At 43.1% G+C, this 19,592-nt stretch overlaps 1 protein-coding gene across 1 annotated transcript in view; it reads left to right on the top strand.

Annotated features, from left to right (window-relative positions):
• Positions 1-19,592, top strand: part of LOC1280269 (uncharacterized) — a 63,155-nt gene that overhangs the window by 5,193 nt on the left and 38,370 nt on the right. Inside the window, exons 2-3 of the mRNA XM_061657546.1 lie at positions 15,328-15,413; positions 15,514-15,710. Of these exons, the coding sequence (XP_061513530.1) occupies positions 15,588-15,710 (123 nt within the window). The 5' untranslated portion in view covers positions 15,328-15,413; positions 15,514-15,587. The remainder of the gene's footprint in view (positions 1-15,327; positions 15,414-15,513; positions 15,711-19,592) is intronic.

Here is a 19,592-nt window from a genome sequence, read left to right as displayed (position 1 = left end):
TCACATTAGAGCGCAACTGTGAAAAAATGAAAAGTGATGTAAATTAATTAAATTTGATGTCATTGTTTCACTTTCGTGTTGTTATCATTGCACGAAAGCGTAAGACAATGTTTTTCAGGAGCTGAATATGGATTTCGTCTGCTGAACATCGAGATGGGGTAATGATTACAAGGTGCACGTTCAATTTAATTGAAATGTGCAAAGGTTTGTGCTGGGAAAATCAATTTTGCATAACTTTAGGCGCAAATGAACATTAGTAATTTAGAAATGTTAAAACGCCTAAAACTATGCAATAAACATAACAAATGCACTTTAATTGTGCTTTGGAAGCCTGATTGGTTTTATTACAACGACTCTGAGCCGTTAAAGCCTGTCTTAAACAATTTTTTTAACAAATCGGTCAGCTATAAATGTTTAAAATTTAAAATTATCATAAAATGCTGTATTAGTATTAATTAGCTAGTTAGTCTCTATTAGCAATTACGTTTGACTTTGTATGAAATGCACGCTGAAATGGGTCACAAAGAAAATTCGAGCAACGGTTATCAACATTGTATGCGCATTGTTGCCGTTCAACCAGTCACTCTGTTTATCTTCATCTATTGTATCCTACAACATGCAAACCATTTACGCTGTCCGACCTGTAGCCGTCCGCTGGTACACCAAGCGAGATAACGTACGAACAGCACCAGTATTACCAGTCAACTTTTAATTAGCTCCAATGTCAAAACCATCCCCAGTTGCAAACACAATCAACTACTCAATCGAGCAGTAGCATAGCGTTTACGTTTAACTCTCTACAAAAGGGAGATTAAAAAAAAACCCAACAAAACACGACACACGGAAGTGAAAGAATGCATCCACCTTTAGCTGCACATAGCGCATAGCAACATGAATTACAGTGGCAAGGCAAACAACAACAAAAAACAAAATACAATAAAAGCCAAAACATGGCAGTGCTGTAAAGTGCTGGAATGGAGAAGGGAGATTGGGGGACAGAAACCATCACTCACTTTTTCAATCGTCATCCACGGCTAAGCTGGCTGGCTCGCGGGCCTGTCAGCGAGATATCAACGCGCTAGTTGTAATAATAACGCGTCCCACCAAACTATCAAACATGTTGCACGTTATGCTGTACATCGTTTCAATTTTGTTTTTCCTGTTACATTTGTTTTCGCTTCGTTTTTTTGTTGTTGTGTGTCTAGAACGGATGGAAGCTTTTCTTTCGCGCACAACCACAGCACGAAAGCACGCGAAGTAACGTTGAGCAGTGAGCACGAAAACATAAAAAAGCAGTATCCACCGGGCAGCGGGCATGGGGCAGCATGCAAATGTTAACATAGCGAATGTAGCAAGCAGAGAGAAAGGGCGAGGAAGCGAGAAACCCCGAAAAAGGGGTTCAACGTTGTTCTGTTTAACGCAAAAACGGTGTAAGCTTAGCCCCACCCGCGGTACGAAAGCGGGGTTAGCCGAAAGGTATTTATGTCTGGTGAGGTCGTAAATTGTCTTGGCGCTAGCGGGCATGCTGCGGAAAAAAATGCGAGTCCAAGGGAGGACCACCCGCAGTAGAGCATAAATTGTGACCAGTGGCGACCGTACCCATGGCAGCGGGGAATATAATTTTTGCCCGGAATGCACCAGCGCCATCGCTCTCGGTTTTCTCGGTTGGCCAAAGGCTAGTAAGAAATGAAATTAGCATTTGAGCAGCGGCTTCGTCCCGAAAGCTCACAAAACCCAGGATCCTGTTGCTCCATTTTTGTTCGAAGCCCTTTTGTTCGACGGTCCTCCATTGGGAAACATTCCCGGTCGGCCAAAGTTGGCCAAACAATCGCGCATTGCGGTGTCTGCGCTGTGGGTCGGTTGATTGGGTATCGTGCTGGGTATGCAACGTTGAACGACCGGCTCAAACTTGACAGAAGCCCGTAATAAAACTCAAATCAAACCTAACAAGTTGTTTCACTCTGCGAAGTTGTCGAAGAAAATTCGATCGAAACTTTCATCTACCTTCTACCGCGGCCAATCCACCAGATTCACCTGAAAGGAACTTTTGACATGGGGCTAAATAGGTCGGTCTGGAGGTTCGTGTGGTACAACTTGCACAAGATACACGCACCCAGCTTCAGATAATGATGCAACGGTTTCGAAACGAAAACTTTCACCCGGCTCGCAATGAAGCCCCATTTTGGATTTCGACGATACAAGAAAATAGCCCATTCCACCTGGTCGTAGGCGATTGAGACACGACGCAAAGGATGGATGTGAGATGGTGCCACCGCCTAACCCAAGCAGTCACGTACCAAATTAACACTTTCATTCATCATTCCCATCATCATCATCATAATGGGGCGTCATTGGCGGCAGCGTCATTAGTCAGCCTTTCGGGGCCGAAAAGGGGTCGAGCATTGTCGAAGCAATCGACGCAACACGGCAATCGAGGGGGCGTAGTGCTCGCGTCGAGTTTGGCATGCCGTGCTATGCTAATCGGATTACTTGGCGCCAGGAAAATATGCGAACCATCTGCACGGCAAGTGGAGCGATTACGGTTAAGGAAGGGAGCTTCAGGCGGGAGAACGAGAATATCCGGCAGCATATTGAGCATGGCGAAAAAGAATGTTTTCAAATGGAAAGGTGTTAGCTGAAGGGTTAAACGTTATTTTAGTCAGTGCGATAGTTTTCGGGCGATTGTGGAGCAATGCTGCTGGAAAATCTTTCTTTAGCAATATTCGCCACCGGGGGCTTCTACAGAATTGAGTGGCATTTCACTCTTTAGCTGGAAGGACGGAATGTAAATCAGTTTGCAGCGCATGAACTGCTTCAGAGTGTAAAATAAAATGCCAAATGCTGTTGCCGGTGCTGCTTTTGAGACGTTTTTGAACCCGTGCTTGGGAAGGGAGAAAATATGATTGATCGAAAAAAGGGCTCCCGTCCATTTACTTTTAATAAAGCAAACACGTTTCACGGTATGCAGCTGACGCCGTGACCAATTGGACGGGAATTGGGTGTTTTCGTTTTGCTTGTTTTTCGGCCCCAACCTTCGACACCTTTAGCGATAAATCATTTACAATTTACTTTGGCCCACACTGTCCAATGGTTTGAGTGTTTTATTGACTGTTTGTTTTTCAAGGGGTGTCGTAATTTTCGCTGAAGCATGGCATAACATTCCGTTTGGAAATAATAAAAATAATTAAGTATAATCTCTACGAGCAATTCGATTTTTAACGAAAGTTGCCAATAATGTATGAGTAATATATTGATTCATTTTCTATTAGTATATACCATAACTTATAGAACCAAAACTAAAAATAAACAAAAACTATGTAAAAGCTGTACTTAGTAATGCGGATTGCATACTCAGCTTGATGTAAGAACCACTACGCCCTAAAGTATGCAATTTGCATAACAAAATTTGTAAATTGCATGGTATTCGAAACGACTGTATTTTGCAAAATGAATTTGAGTTTTCTGATTATTTTAGAACCAATTAATCCATTGAAATTATAGTCCTATCGATACAAAAAATGGATTCCATCGATTTACTTGCTATTTCTCCCCATAAAACGATTGATATGCACCGTAGAATACCGCAGCAAACATCATTTTATTTAACAAGAACACACACTCAATGGCTTAAATACACCAACCACAACAATTGCCGCAACGACACCAGCCCTTAAACGATTCATACGACTCCCTACACCCTCTGGAGGCATGTAGTTGGCCAATTTATTTTCCCATGACAAGTGTTTCTTCGAAGCGCTCATGGTTCTGCTCATCGCCCACCGAACTTCTTGAGGGCGCGTTTTTTTCTTCTCCCAAAACTTGTTGTTTTTTTTTGTTTGCCTTATCAAATCGAAAGTCATCTTAAGACCCACCAACCTCCTCCCACTTCCGATACGTACGAGGAATGGTTTCTTTTTACCGCTTGATACGTTCGTTTGCTTTGTTTGTGTCGGCGAACAGCTGAAAATCACCGAACGAAACAACAATTTATGACATGGCCGTGGCAGTGCGTGTCGAAAAACCGAACACCGCACAAAGAAACCTGCTCCCATCGCTGCGTTTTGATAACAGTCCGAAGGGATCGAACGAAGCGTCGTTGGGATTTCCCCTATGGGAAAGGGCGCCTTGTTTTATTACGCATCATGCAGGCGGTGGAATCGGCGTGCGGAAGGCGACTGGCCGATAGGTGTTAAGGAATTTATAGAGATCGTGGGGCGAGGAGCAATCGGAATCGGACCGCCGCAGACTTATCGGAAGTTGGAGTGAATAAAGCGGGCGGATGGTCAACGAGCTTTTACGGTGAAAGCGGAGGGATTTTTGGGGAAGGTTTAGTTATCCCCGTTCGGTTTAGCCGGTTCGATTCGTTCACTGCAAACATAAAACAACACAGCGACAGTGAGTGTGTGTTTTTTTTGTTATTTCCTTCTCATACAATCACGTGTTTAGCTGTTATCAGGGATGTTTTTTCCTTCTTCCAGTTTCCATAACAGAAACGCTTCTTTCGCCTCCTCATGCTTTTGTTTATTTGGGAGCGATGCGTGAGGATTTTCTTTTCCTCGTGCAAGTTATTTTATTATGACTGTTGTCCAAAACGATTTGTTATCATGTATTTGCCAGAGCTGGAGCCCTTTCCCGTCCGCCGACGAAAGGCTATCTGTTCGGGCAAGAAGACAGCAGAGAACAAGAGAACCGCTTTGTCTTTTGTTTTCTTCCCCACAAAGGCTTCAAAACAGTCCCCGAAACCTGAAACGACGGCAACGAACGATGGCAACGATGGATATTAATCGCAAACGATAGGTGTCAGGTTGTAGTGAAATGTTGCAACCAACTTGTGGCCTGGCTGTGTTTGTAGTTTAATAGCGAAAGTGAAGCGCTTCAACTGCTACCCTGAACTGGTTGTGTTGCGGGCAATGTTAAGCTGCCTGTCGTGCCTGGTTAACAACAAAACTTGAACAGTTGCAGGAATACCATTAAGGCGGTGGTGGGATGGGGGAGAAGAACGGGTGACGCGTGCGATTGTGTTTTGCAATAAATATGTCCGTTGGTTTTGTCGGTTCTTATCAGCGAGAAACCAGTGGCACATTAATTCTAATAAATTGTTCCCGCTTCAGAACGGTTCATGTCACTGATGAGGATGAACATTAGAGCAAGGAGAGTATGAACCATTGGTGTATTAGAGAGGAAATATAATCACAAATAAGTACGTAGGGATGAAGTTTTAAACGGAGTAAACTATTGAAAATACTGTGCATTAGATTGAATCAATGAAAAAAGACTTAATTTAAGCAGCACGAAGGTTTTACTTTGTTTCATAACACTAACATAAGTAAGCAAGTCTTTAAAAAAAAAATAGTAAAATGATTGCATACTTCTAGGCGCTTAAGCTCCGAGATCCAATTTAGTCTCTTGCTGTTCTAGAACGATTGGCAGTTTTTATTCCATCCCGTTGTTATCGTAGCCTTTCATCGAGTTTTCCCCTTTCTTTTCCGTTCCTTCATCGACACACACACACTAACACACTCGTTCCAGACACCCCGTGGATTCGTGTATGGATGTGTAAAGTGACACTTGCTGGGGCTAAACAAAAGAAACGCCAGCACATTGTATAGCGCAGCAACTGACTGCTGTGCAGCGCACAATAGCGATCCACGAGCAGCCTGGCTGGGCACGAATTCGTCTTCACAAAGAAGATATTTTCTCACGGCGGGCTTATCCGTGCCCGCTTACACCCCGCAGGGTAATGAAGGGCGAAAGGTTTTTGTTAGGGCGCCATAAAACTGCCCCGAGACATAATTTGGCGCGCGCTTAATTCGTGCCAGTCCGCACGTGTGTAGCTTTAACGACTGGTACTGTTTTACCTATATGTCGGTTTGTTACTGTTTTTCCTGCCAATCCATCCAATTGTGATATCACTAAATAAAGGTCAGCTAAAGAATGGAAGATTAATTGCTTGCCGTGATGGAGCAACGTTTAAGTTAAATTTTCTGACGAATTTTCGCCACAGGCTGCTCACATGCCACACGGAACGGTTGTGATTAACGAGCGACCTCACATCGTGCGGGTCAGTAAGGGTGAGTGCTTTTAAAGCGTGCTTGATTAATTGTTTTGTAACTCGTGTTTTTCCACTCGTAAGGATTTAAATTATGTTTTGGTCTAATAATTCATAAGCTTCCGTGATTTATTTCAGTGACTTTGAAGAGTCTCAGCTAAAGTGCAAACACATGCAAGTGAATAAAACATTACACGTTTAAATACAAAAAACGATCGTACAAAAATCACACCAACCGTAATGGGCGAAGCAGTACATTGGAAAACAGTAACACAAATAAAAGAGGGCAACCTTTACCACGCTTGAAGTAACGGACCTTCTGTGGACGATAAATCTTTCCACCGCAAATATATTCATCATTTCGACTGACTGCTCCGTTTTATTCTTCCCATAAACGTATCCGTCCGGCCAATACCCGTGTACCGCTTGTTTTGCCGTTTGAAATCGACAACGTTTCCGCTGAATGCTGACGGCGACGACGACGACGACGACGACGACCACTGGTGGATTAAACGATTCGTTCCGCACACACCCATGCTAGAGAAGTTTGCTGCATCAAACAAAAAAAGGGGAAAACAAAAATACAAACAAAAAAAAGTTTTCCACATGTTACTTTTGGCCGGTTGGGTCCCACCGGATTCATGAAATGTCGAAGCGCGTGAAACAATGCCCAAACCGCCTGCTTCTTTTTAGCTACACATACCAAACGCGATACACGTGAAATCCGCTACGGGAATGGCTAAACTCGAACGAACGCAGACAAAAAGTAGCAGCAAAATATGACAGAAGCCATGCAAATAAAATCACCTTCCACTGTGCTCCTTCGCCCTGAGGCGAGTTGAAAAAAAAAGGAAATATAAATCGCTGCTTCGATTGCTCCACTCCACGTTTGCCATTTCGACTCGCTTTGCGGGTGCTTTACTTTTCGTGCTGCAAGGTGTCGATCTGCGTGGTAACCGTCTGATGTACACGAGAAACAGTACCAAACCGTAGTGAAATAGCTACCATTCAACAAAACGCGGCATGAAAGTGCCACAGCCAGTTCAAACGAACGATTATTCATGCCGGAGTGCTGGTTCTGCGGTTTTTTGTTCTTGAGTTTGGTTCGGTTCAAACGCTTTTTTTAAAAGAATTTCCACTCCAAGAAGTCACACTTTTTATGGCGTTAAGTGATATGAAATTGTGTAAAGTCATGACGCGGTTGTGACGTTGCAATTGATTTTATGAGAAAGCTTGGGCGAATGTTGATCTTAATCTTGGTGCTCTTTTCATAAGCCTTTTCACTACTTTTAGTCCCCTGGAAATTATTATCCCAATGTCACCAATCTAAGCCGGTCTCATGGTAAAGCCGTCAACTTGTACGACTTAACAACATGCCCGTCATGGGTTCAAGCCCCAAATAGACCGTGCCGCCATACGTAGGACTGACTATCCTGCTGTGGGGGATAATCCAAAAGTCACTGAAAGCCAACCCCACAAGTGGTACTGGCAGGCCTTGACCGACAACGGTTGTTGAGCCAAAAAGAAGAAGAAGAAGAATGTCACCAATATGAAAATCACCAGGCGTCTCCATCGTGTTGTGCATATTTCCATATATTTTGCTTAATATTATGTAAAGTCAAACAAATATGCTCTTGACATGTCATTGGCGCGTAGAATATGTACACACTCTACTCTCTACAAACCCAGTGCGATTTACTGTTTCGTGAGAATTTATTAATATGAAACAACATCAAAACCATGATGATACGATTCTTTTTTTCTAACCATCGTCAATATCACTTTTTACTCCTGCGAGCATTTTTTTTGCTATTATTTTGCTCAACCATTTGAATAACACCATTCGAGATCGTTACGATGCGTCTTCCTGCGCCTGTACGGTATGCTATCGGCACACGCAGTGCCACTACTACTGCCACGGCGGGCAAAGCATTATGCGTGAGAACGTTTGTAACATAGTAATGCGCTGGCAAATCTTTGTGCGGTGGCGTACGTTCGCTGTACTCCCGTAGCTTTGTGCCTCGTTCGCTTTTCCTGTGGTATTGTTTTCGCGTGCCGGAAGTGGTACCATCTTTCCGGCAATCACGACCATTTGCAATATTTTACTTGCGGATGGTTGTGCTTCTTTTTATTTTTTGCTGTTCTCTCCCTTTGGGTGAAACGATGGCGGCCACTAAGGGCTGAGGAAAGGAGACAGATGGTTTGTGTATTTATTTTAATAGCAAAAGCAAACGAATGTAGCTTCATGCATGGAGGGGTTGCGGTCGCCCTGGGGGGTAGAACAGCTGAAGCTGATTTAGAGACTGAAAAATATGACTTTAATATGGAAGCTAGCGTGTGTGGATTGCGGTGATGTAATAAAAATAAGCTACATATGAACGTCTTGGCCCGTTGTGATGTGGGTTGCATGTGAAGCGCCTAAATGTAGGCAATTTGCTTGTTGTTGATACTTTCAATAGATAAAAACATGCAATTTGCCTACTTTTGGGCGTTTATGGCAGATTCTGTCAATCATAGCATAGTTTCAGGCGTTTGAAATAGAAACATGAATCAACTTACACGTGCAGATACAAATTCACGTCTTCTGATGTGAATTTTGTTCAGCATAACACGATGCTCTCGCTGATCGTGCCGCAATATTAACAACAAAAATCAAATTTCAACGCACCATTTGTCTTGTCCCAGCGGGAGTGGGAAGCGAATTTCTCACCAGGGTCCAACAAAAACGTCATAAACTGTATCGCACCGTACTGTGGCCGTAAACCTTTGCTGCAAAAAAAAAACCTTGAGCAAACGTTTTGCATCCTCTCGAGTGAAGAAAAACTGCCACAATTCATCTGAAAATACAAATTGCTATAAATTAATCTCACAGCTGCCAGGATTACCTTTCCCATGGTGCTAGGAGAAGATGCTTCATTTCCCGAACCATATTGCTTGGAAGCTACGGTACCGACGGGAGACAAGAAATAATAGGATTGAACAAAAAAAAACACCAGAAGATGAAAGGATTATGGCTCTGTCATCGACTTTCCAAGCAAACATTTGCTGCACTCTCCACTCCACAGGGTGCGTGTCTGTGTGTGTTTGTGTGTAGAGTAACACACCCTCGAGGGCTATTTCACTTTAATCCGGTACCGGTCGCATGAGCATTGTTTTCTGTTTTCTAGAGCTGCAACCACGGCAGGGTCACAAAAGGGGGATTGTGGTCAAATCAGTCGAAAATATGCCAATCATTTATGCATCCCCCTTTAACCCCTCGTTTTGTTTCACAATGTGTTCCGAGCGATGCGATAAAACCGTTTTATTATTCCAACGATAAAAACCGCAACGAACCACGAACAGTTTGGTAGCAACCGTTCGAAATGGTGGAAGTACGACGATTCGTGACCGGTTTTGTGGTTGCCACATCCACATACATGCTAAATGAACTGTCTATCCCGGGCAGCACGTATCTACATCCAGCTCCAAAACCGAAACCTGTCAATCGTGTCGGCAGCCAGTCGGTGGAAAGAAGATTGGGTTTTGTTGTAGTACACCGGGGTGGTTTGGTGCGCGATCGATGCATAAATTGCAATCCGGTGCAGCGCTGCCGACACACACGACATGCCAGCAAAATATATTCAATTTTAAATTCGAGCAAAAAAAAAGCGGCACGCACGTTTTGTTCGATGACATTCAATTGATTCAATCATTGTGATGGGCTTCCTTGTTCTTTTTTTTCCATGCGACCCTCATTTTCCATGCGTGTGTGCACGTGGTTGGGTGCACGCGCGTTGTAGCATGAAACAGAATAATGCCCGTTAATTAGCACGGACACGCTGGTGAGTGATACGGTTTCGGAGTGGTTTCAAAAAAGGTTTTAATTTGTTGCATATTTATCCTCCTTTGTACTGCTATAGAGTTGTAATATGTTGGTCAAAATTGTCACCGATACTGTTGTAGTGTTGTCATTTACAAGCATTTAATTCCCTCTCTCAGTCGATAGCTGAATGCTCGTATGTTTTATAAATGTATTTTCCCCCATCCCGATGTTTCGTGTGATTAAATATTTCATTTTCGAAAATGTGGAGTAATGCTGTGCCATAATTAAAAATCCGATACCATTGCTTCCCCCTCCCGCACTATCTCGAAAAGTGTCGCCTAATGGTTGAGCGCTGAAAGTGATGAAAGGAATGGATAATTTAAATCAATCACCAATCTGCTCTCGGGGTCACCCGAGAGCTCTAAAGTGAAATTGGTTTGACCCCAGCGGCAACACAAAAGCGTAACATTTAATCGATTTTTGTCTCATCAGATTTTCCCCCCATTTTTTCGCATTTAAAAAGATCGAAAACGAAAGTGTGTGTATGTGCAGCGAAGCACTCGCTACAGCTGAACGCGCACCAAACCACGAACCTTTTAACACTTGTCTGTGTCTCTTTTTCCACGGCACACGGGTTGTGTGTCAATGCAAGCAGCGCGTTTTGAATTGTGAAGGCTTAACATTTTCCCAAAAAACCTGCTCAAAAATCAAGTACAAAACCATAGAATTATGGGAGAGCGAAGAGCCGTCCGCGATGATTTGCTTTGGGCGAAACATGACAGAGCATAACATAAAACAGGGAAAGGCAGCATGAAAAAACAAAATAGGAATGAATGGAAAACGAAAAAGAGGCCAAATCCATTTGAATGTAAATGAGGCCAGCTGGCATCTCAATTTTCCACTCGTTTGCGATTGACATTGGGTCAGAATAAAGTGAAGAATACAGCGCCTGCCTGGTGTGGGTGTTTGTGTGCGGGAGTGTCAACATCGAAAGCTCTGGTTGAAAAGTTGAAATTTGAATACTTTTACAAACCCCCCCCCCCCACCTCTTGTGCCGGCATTCCAGCAAGTCTTCCAGCGGCCAGTGGAATGAATCGGATATTTATTGGGCATTGGTTTGTTGCCTTCATCTTCACGCACTGGCCGAGCAGAACCGTCGACTCAGCAAAGTAAGCTTGGTAAGGTTTGGTGGCTTGGGGGGAAAGTCTTGTGTTTTTTTGTGTACCATCGTTCTTAGAACTTAATTTTCTAAACGCAAACGGCATCGTAGAGCGGAGGGTGGGCAAACATAAACGTTCTGAAGATAACGAGAGCTTCAAGAGAGCGAGAGAGAAGGAAAGCTTTGAAGGAGCGCGGGAACAAAAGGGTAGATAATTTTATGCAAACCATTCACGGTGTCTCGCGCCAAGACGATGGCCGGACCCGATATCGTTTGCGGGAAGGGTGGCAGTAATAATAATGTGCGTGGTTGGCACTTTTCCACCGAATTCACAGCATGCAATCGGGACGATATTTCGGGCGCTACAACGGGCTGCAATGTACAGAGAGCGAGGGAGAGCAGTAAGACCGTATCAACGACCAGCCAGTTCGTATTGTACTTCGTGCCGGTGATTGTATGAATGGTGGCTCTTGCAATGAAAAGCTTACGATTCCTAGAAAATGGATTCGCATATTCTTTTATCTCCTAATTTGTAATATTTTGAATGGTTTTTGTGCCTCTCTTCTCCTAACCAATTGAAGTGGAGAGGTGCTTTTTTGTGGCTTAAGATCTAAATGCTCTCTCCCACTCAACCCAACCAGCACACCAGATCCGATTGATAGCGCAATGGAAGCAATGCCGTTTTACCGCAATTTACATCCGCGCACAACGGTGAAGCACTTCTCCTCGTAATGGGTTTATAATTTAACACTTCATTCGCTATGCAAACATCGTCGGTTCGGTTCGGCGGTTCGGTCTCTCGTGCAAACAATCGGTTCTGCGAACGTTTTCATACTACCGACTGCGCTCTGGTAGCATACGGGGATATCGCCATCCACGCGTACAAGCATTGCTGGTTGCATAAAATATTTCACGCCTTACCGCAGCGCGATCAAGCAGCGGTGTGGCTGGAAAAGGAATGGTTGGGGATTTCTTTGCATAAGACAGTGGGACGTGTCTTGTCTTGGCGTAGCGTGTGTTGGTGAACGAGCTTTTCCCCTGAGCGATGAGCAAAATACGCCCTCACCGTGGTGAAGCTGGGGATGAGGCCAGGGAACAGGCTACGGTTGCACCGAAATGGAAAGGAAACACACATTTTTCACACTTCCGTCTACGATCGTGTCTCAGTGATGGCTTAGCTTGTGATGGTGATAAGTGTCTTCCCGGTTGTGTGTGAGTATCTTTTTTTTCTGCTTCTCCCTATTCCTAGATTTCGTAGCTTACGAAACCCGTGCTGGGAACGGGTTGCGTTTTTTCTTACAAACCATAAAAACCCATCGAGGACAGTTTCGAGGGTAAGGGATAGCAATAGACACACAAAAAACCCTGTATACTCTAGTGGGTTCATTCAAAAGCGTTACCTATGCGGGGGGAAAGTAAAATACAACTCAAACAGAAAAAAAAACGAAAGTTTGTCGAGACAAGCACAGTTTGAAACAACCGGGGTTTTTTTAGTGATTCTAAGAATTTGGGAGCGTACGATGCCTGGTGGAAATAAAGTGTCCTCGCCGTGCAGCTGACAGTAAGCGCGCAATGCACGTGGGAGTGTATGTTTTCCAAGCGATCTATCCATCCATCCATATATCTTACAAGCCAAATAGGTGCAGCGTGAGTGCTTTCCTGGAAATGAGCAATAGGGAAAGGGAGATAAAAATCACACCAAGCTCGTTTTTGGCTTTTTGGACTATTTCTTTATGGCTTACCTATCAGTTGTACGTTTGGTAAGTGCAATTTTAAGTTTCGATGTAAGTGTGTAGACTGGTTAGTACCTATTGCATCATTGTTGATGAATTAACACTGAGCTGTATTGTGAAGGACATATTGCGACAAAGGTCCTGTATCGATTTGGGCCATTAGTAGATGCAAGCGCCTAAATGTATGCACTTATTTAATAACATTATTTTTATTAATTAACAAAACGAACACATTACACATCAATTAGTTGAAAAATTATTTTCTGTTATGTTTGAAAGAGGTTTATAAACAAATATTATAAATTAGATGTTTATAAGTAAGTAATTTTAGTACGCTCAATATAGAATATATAAACTTAGCGAAAAATTGTGCGTACATACAAGGTTTTTGGGGATTATATAGACATGTTCAGCGAGTTGTAGTTTTGTTCAGGCATATAAAAGACTCTTTCAGCGGGATATAGCATTGTTGTAAAGTAGAAGTTGACATGTTCGGTGATGTTGTAGTGTTGTCATTTGTTTTGTTTATACCCTGTGCCGCAGCGTTAAAATTTTCATTCTTAAATGTAAATTCATTCCTAAAAGCAAATAATCATTGTACAATACAAGTTAGTTGAATCGTCATAAATAAGTTAGTTGAAACGGGCATATATTTTCGAAAACCGTTTGTTTACCTACCAATGAGAATGAGTCAAGCTGCAGTCCAAAGGGTACGAAAGTGCCAGCTCTACAGTATAGTCAACTCTAATATGTCAACGCCTACTTCCCAACAATACTATATCTCGGTGAAAGAGTCTATTATATGCCTGAACAAAACTACAAATCGCTCAACATGTCTATATAATCCTCAAAAACCCTGTAAAAGCATGATAATATGATGATTATTTAGTGATAAATTTCTCAAGAAAAAAATGGCAGTCAGAGTACAGGTTCCAAACACTATTGGACAGAAAGATAAAATAACTGGTGTTTCCTTGCAAAGCGCCTAAATTCCCTCTAATGGCATTGCAATATTTTCCTATTACGAGTAATTTATCGCATTCCGGTCAAATCTTCTCTAACATCAGCTTTTACCGCTCGATCATCTCATTACCCTCGGTTGCTAGCGCTTCCGAGCAATTCCGAGGTTAAATTTTCCCATCAAAACGATGGCCCACGCCATGGCCAAACAAAGCTTTTCTGTAAAATGTATTAACACGCACTCTAAAATTATAGCCCCTTGGTCTCTATCTCTCTCTCTCTCTCTCTCTCTGTCTCTCTCTTGCCAAACTTACCACAAACAAAGAAAAGGGTATGTACCTCTTATCTTCCACTTTTATGGTTTACCGAATCGAATAACCCCTTTCCGATCGATCCTCCACCCAAAAAACACCGACCCCGTATTCGTCTTGTTGCTTCGTCACATTAGCATTAATGAAAATACGTTGTCGGCAGCTCTTTTGCGTTGCTACCGAACCTTAAGCCGGGTTTTCCCGTGGTGAGGCATCATACACTTTTCGTTAGAAACAAACACACACATACACACACAACCAACCCATCAATTCCGATTTGTGGCTGACGGCGCGCGCGAAGACGCCAGCAAAATCTCGTTACCGCCCGAGAAGGCCCACCTCGGCTCGGTGGCAGGATTTTCGGTCGTTTCACCTATGACAAGGCATGCCATCAATCTCGATTGTTGCGATGCGGGAGGGGTGGGGGGAGGAAGGGGAGAATGGTCAGGGGAGGACCAAAATAATACCACACTCTTGTCTGCGGGTGCAGAAAGCTCATTTTTGTTTTGTTTTGTGTTACAGCTGCTGCTGCTGCTGCCGCTTTTGTGTTACGCCAAGCCAACCAAATCTCCCCATCGATGTTTTGCGGTTTTACCTTTTGGCAAAAACCGGTCGCTTTATCCGGATATCCGAATTGATGGTTTTCCGCCACTTGTACAATGGTTTGCGATGATTTCTCTCGAACATTCTTCCCACCGTGTGTAACGGAGAGGAAAATAAGGAGCCTGTTCGGGGGGAGGAGCGTTAGGGTAGGGAGAACGCGCCCAGAAAAGGAAAGCGGAAAACAATATGAAAACACGCAGCCAGTACACGCTCCCGCACCATGAATAACTGCCTACAAATGGTGCAAATGTACTGGCAAGGGAGAGGGAGGAAACGGGCACACAACAAACTCACCGTTCGCTGCTTTTGCGGTCCGAAGTAATCGGATTCGTCGTTCGTTACCGACGTTACTGGGCGAGGATCAGTGTACAGAAACCTCAAAATCAACTATTCGATTAAACATTATTCAATGGAAATTCATCAACTCCCACTCAACTCCGCTTCGGGTTGCTAGGGAGGCGGAATGGAATTGGAAAATGTGTCCGTGTTTCCATTTTCCACCGACGCGACTACTTTTGCGGTGGCTTGTTCGGTGATTTGTTTCCAGTTTCGTTGACGCATGTCCTTCGGCGTTTGCCGTTAGGATGGAAAACGAGAATGGAGCATACGCTGCGACACTGTGCCGAAGGAATAGATCTCAATCGATTACAATACATTTACTGTTGCTGTTGTCTATGTCTCACCTCGGTGCCGTTTTGGTTTCTTTTCAGAACGGGTAGGAAAACAAAGCATCGTGTGAGCTTAGCGGTGGATTACCTGGTGTCAAGAGAGTGTTTGAAATATGCTGTTTTTTACGGTTTGTGAATAAATTGAATGCAAGTGAATGTTGATACCGTAAAGTTCAGTGTGAGGAAGAAATTTAAAAAATAATTATTAATATTTTAATTTTTGTTTAGTGGTGCAAAGAGTATAATAGTGTAGTGCTGCTGGTGTAACAAAAACACATCAAAGGTTCAATAAAGCTCCCAAAATGCTTCAAGTGACGGCGGATCGGTTTGGACGCCGGAGCAGCTCCATCGGCTGTCGGTCAATTGTCGGCCGGCGGACTTCCATGTACATCAACCAAACGCAGCACGATCGTGATCCGTTCAAGGTAGGCATGAAATGAAACGCAACAAATGCATCCTTACTTCTTGTCAATTAATTCCCCATTCAGATATTAAGTTCCGAAATGACTTTGAAGGGAAGCAAAATGCCAAAAAAAAATATTGGTTTAATTTGCTTCACCTAGCAACTGAAAAATTATTCTCGCAGTATACGAATAAATGGAAACATAAACCACAAAAATAATGAGCATTCTAGTGAAAAAGAAACCCTCGAAAAATATTTGCAAAAAAGCCATCCAAAGGACACACTCCAAGCTCAACTTTTTGCCTGCAGATAAGTTTCTTTTGCTTTTTTTGCTGTACCATTCCTTCCATCTCATTGATGGCACCGAAAAGATTTTGGTACCGGAGTGTCAAACATTTTCATAAATCTCTGCAAAAGATAACTGTCCCGCCGTCAACACTCCCCCCCTCCCCTCTCCCTCGAAGCCCGGGGTGTGGTTTGATGAATGACGCGTCGGTCAAGACACTTTCCAGTGACGAAAAGCGGTCCCATTGAAGGAAGGAAAAAAAACAACAAAAAAAGGTACTAAAAAAAGGTCTCGTACCATTTCTTCAAATTGCGTTCGGTTTGATGATTTGATCACTCGCCAATTCGTTAACGGTGGTGGTCGTTTGTGTTAGATCTATCATTCATGATTTTGCAGTGGTGGTAGTGGTGCTTACTTTCTGCTATCTGTACCACCCAATTGAGCCGAACGCTGCGCTGCGCTTTGATCGTCTGCGGGAAGAGGAAGCAGCAAAAAGGTAGATCTGATTAGCATTTGCTAAGAAAAGCGATGAAAGCGTAGGACAAAGCAAAAGGTACGGTTCCACCGAGCGGCTGTGCTTTAAAGCGGCCAAGATGGTAATGGTGTCGATAAGGATGCCGATAAAGATGACGCCGATGCTAATGGCAGCCGTTGGGATGCACGATGCCGGGTGACGCGTGAGATGATTAATGGGTTTCTAATTTCAGCTACACGCGCGCAGCAGCGGCAGAAATCAAATCACCAACCACCGGTGCGGGATGGCGCGCGAATGTTTATGTTTATAATCTTTCGTGATTTATTGTAATTTTCAATCACGATGCATGATAATGTTATAATCTAGAAACTGGTTTAGCTGGAAAAAAGGGCCGACCCGAGATGCTCCCAACACCAATTGAGTTTAGTATTTCAATCAACTCGTTTGAATATTTATGAGCACAATGATAAAGCGACATAACTGAGGGAGAGGGTGCAAGCGTAGCAACGTCTTATAATCTCTTTGATAGGGAATACCGATGCGTTATGATCTTTGCTTACAAATACTAAGATTGAGCGCCTGTTCCATAACCTTTGTTTTTTGATTACATCTTTGTTCTACTTCCCTTTAAGGAGATTTATTTTCTGCGGTGCTAAATGTATCGAAAAAACAGCACCAGACCACCACCCCCAAAAACCAGTTAAATTGATTACGGGACGCTCGAGCTGCTAGTTTTCCCCTTTTCTGCGAACAGAGAAAAATGAGATCCATTTGCGCGCTACGCAAGGGAATATTCTCATCCCGCTACCCTTTTCTGGATGGTTGATAAGAACGATCGGTCCGTTGCCAGCATAAATATGGTGAGCGGCCGGGAGAAAGCACTGCAATGATTGAAGCATTCCAATCCATAATCAATTCACAGAAACCGTCGTCCCCTTTCCCTACCCCGTTTGGATTTGTTGAACAAACCCCGTCAGCAAGTGTGTACCAGTGGGGTAGGAAAGAAAGGAAAAGCTATCGTAGATGATCCTAATAGTATGCGGTTTCGCTCATTTACCGCAGTATGGACACAGCCACTGCAAGTCCGAGCAAGATTTATTTAATTTCATTTATCTGCAAACTTTCCCCCATGGCCCTGATTGGCAGTGGAATTTCATTTCAGAACAGCCGGAGAGATGCGCTTTTTTGTTTGTGAGCACGAAAACCAATCGGTCGTTCGGTTGAGGGAGAGCATGGAAGCTTTTGCTATGGTTTTGTTGGGTTATCACCCAACATTTAGAATTTATTTATATTTAGAAAAATGTTTCCAATTGATTTGATATTTTAATATGATTAAAAGCATCGTACATCTTAAACGTAGTTTTGTCTCACAAATAACGCAACGTAATTGAGCCGGTCTCGTAGTACAGTCGTCAACTCGTACGACTTAACAACATGCCCGTCATGGGTTCGATCCCTAAATAGACCGTGCCGCCATACGTAGGATTGACTATCCTGCTATGGGGGGGAATCAATTAGTCACTGAAAGACAAGCCCACAAGTGGGTACAGGCAGGCCTTGACCGCCAACGGTTGTTGAGCCAAAGAAGAAGAAGAAGAATATTGGCGGGAGATTGCGGAAGCTTTATTCACACGTTTTATGCGTTAAATGTGATTGTTTAGATTTTGACTGCCTAAAAGTATGCAATCCACATAGCAAATTACGTTCAATCATGCAATGTGCTGGGATTTGCATACTTTTTGGCGCATGAGAGTGTAATATGATTAAATGTATTAATTATTGATTTTCTCATGCTTACAAACTTGTAAGCTTTTTGACATTTTGAAAATTATACAGTATATTGTCCTACATGGCATTCGTCACACCGGTTACATAAATGGAATATTACTATTTGCAAAAAAAGCAATTAGCCTCTCGACTACCCACAAGCAAACAGTGAAATATAGAATTCATAATTTATTCAATATTCCCTTGATTGAAAAGCACTTGCGTGACGGACGAACACAAACGAAGCACTGCAAGCACTGGCCGTTGAATAATCAAGCGAGACTTAAAATTCAATGTTTGAGCTGGGTTGCACGCAAAAAGCCACGGTGAAAACGTACTGTGCAAGACCATTTTCCCTCAGTTTTGCGACGTCAGTAATTTGAGGGTAAACGATTGCAGCCCCGGGGTTCACGACAAAATTCTACCTACAAAAGGAAAGGAAATACACGGGAAAAGGCGGTGGGTTTCCTTACTACTGGCTGGCTATTATTTGGGGAAAATTGAAAATGGACACTTTCATCATCGTTATCACTCCGCCATTCCCAAAGATGGTTTTATCATCCGGCCGAACGACAGCAGTCTTCAAAAGCAGCAGAATATTAAAATCTCATTGCAGTCGGCCAAGTCCTGTGACACATACAAAGCACATGAATGGCCGTCATCATAAGTAAACAACAGTCCAACTCAGGGCCAGCCCGACGTATTGCGATAGAGATGGTAACAAAGTTTTTTGCTTAACATTATTTTTTGTCGCTTTCTTTTCCCAATTTTTGACTTGTTTTGTGGTGACGGGTGAACGCAGATGTTCCCCCTTATTGTGGCGCTGTATTGTTGATGATTTTTGGTTGTTTGTTTTTCTTTCTTTTTTATTATAACTTTAAAAGTTTTACACCATCTAGCGGGGGATCTTATACACGGAAAGAAAAAAAATGAACGGAACGTCTAATTCTTTCCGTCGTTACGACTCGTGCTTGAATGAGGTAAAGAGGCGGGCATTTATTTGAATTGTTGCGGCACCCGGTACGCGTACTGGCTTTTTGCTCCTACGCCAAGCAGGAAACTTTTGCACCCCGCCCCTTTCTTGCACGGGCAAAGGAAAGCTGACACGAGAGACGGTGCAGAAAAGTAACATGGGTTTGACTATAATTCATGGCTTTCGGGAAAACTTGAAATGGCTGAAAGTTGTAACAATGTGTTGGATTGAAACCGGCTGAGATGGTCTTACAAATTGGGCACGAATTGAAATAACTTTCAACCGTGTGATGTGTTTTTATTGCACACTGTTTGTTTTGTTGCGCATTCAATGGTTCCATGAACTGGCTATTGTTTAAGAATTGTTCAAGTGAAAAGATTAACGTAGTAAGATATGCAGTGAC

This window comes from Anopheles gambiae, chromosome 3 (genome assembly GCF_943734735.2).
Source record: "Anopheles gambiae chromosome 3, idAnoGambNW_F1_1, whole genome shotgun sequence".
Lineage (NCBI taxonomy): Eukaryota > Metazoa > Arthropoda > Insecta > Diptera > Culicidae > Anopheles > Anopheles gambiae.
This window is presented reverse-complemented; position numbering and strand designations above follow the sequence as displayed.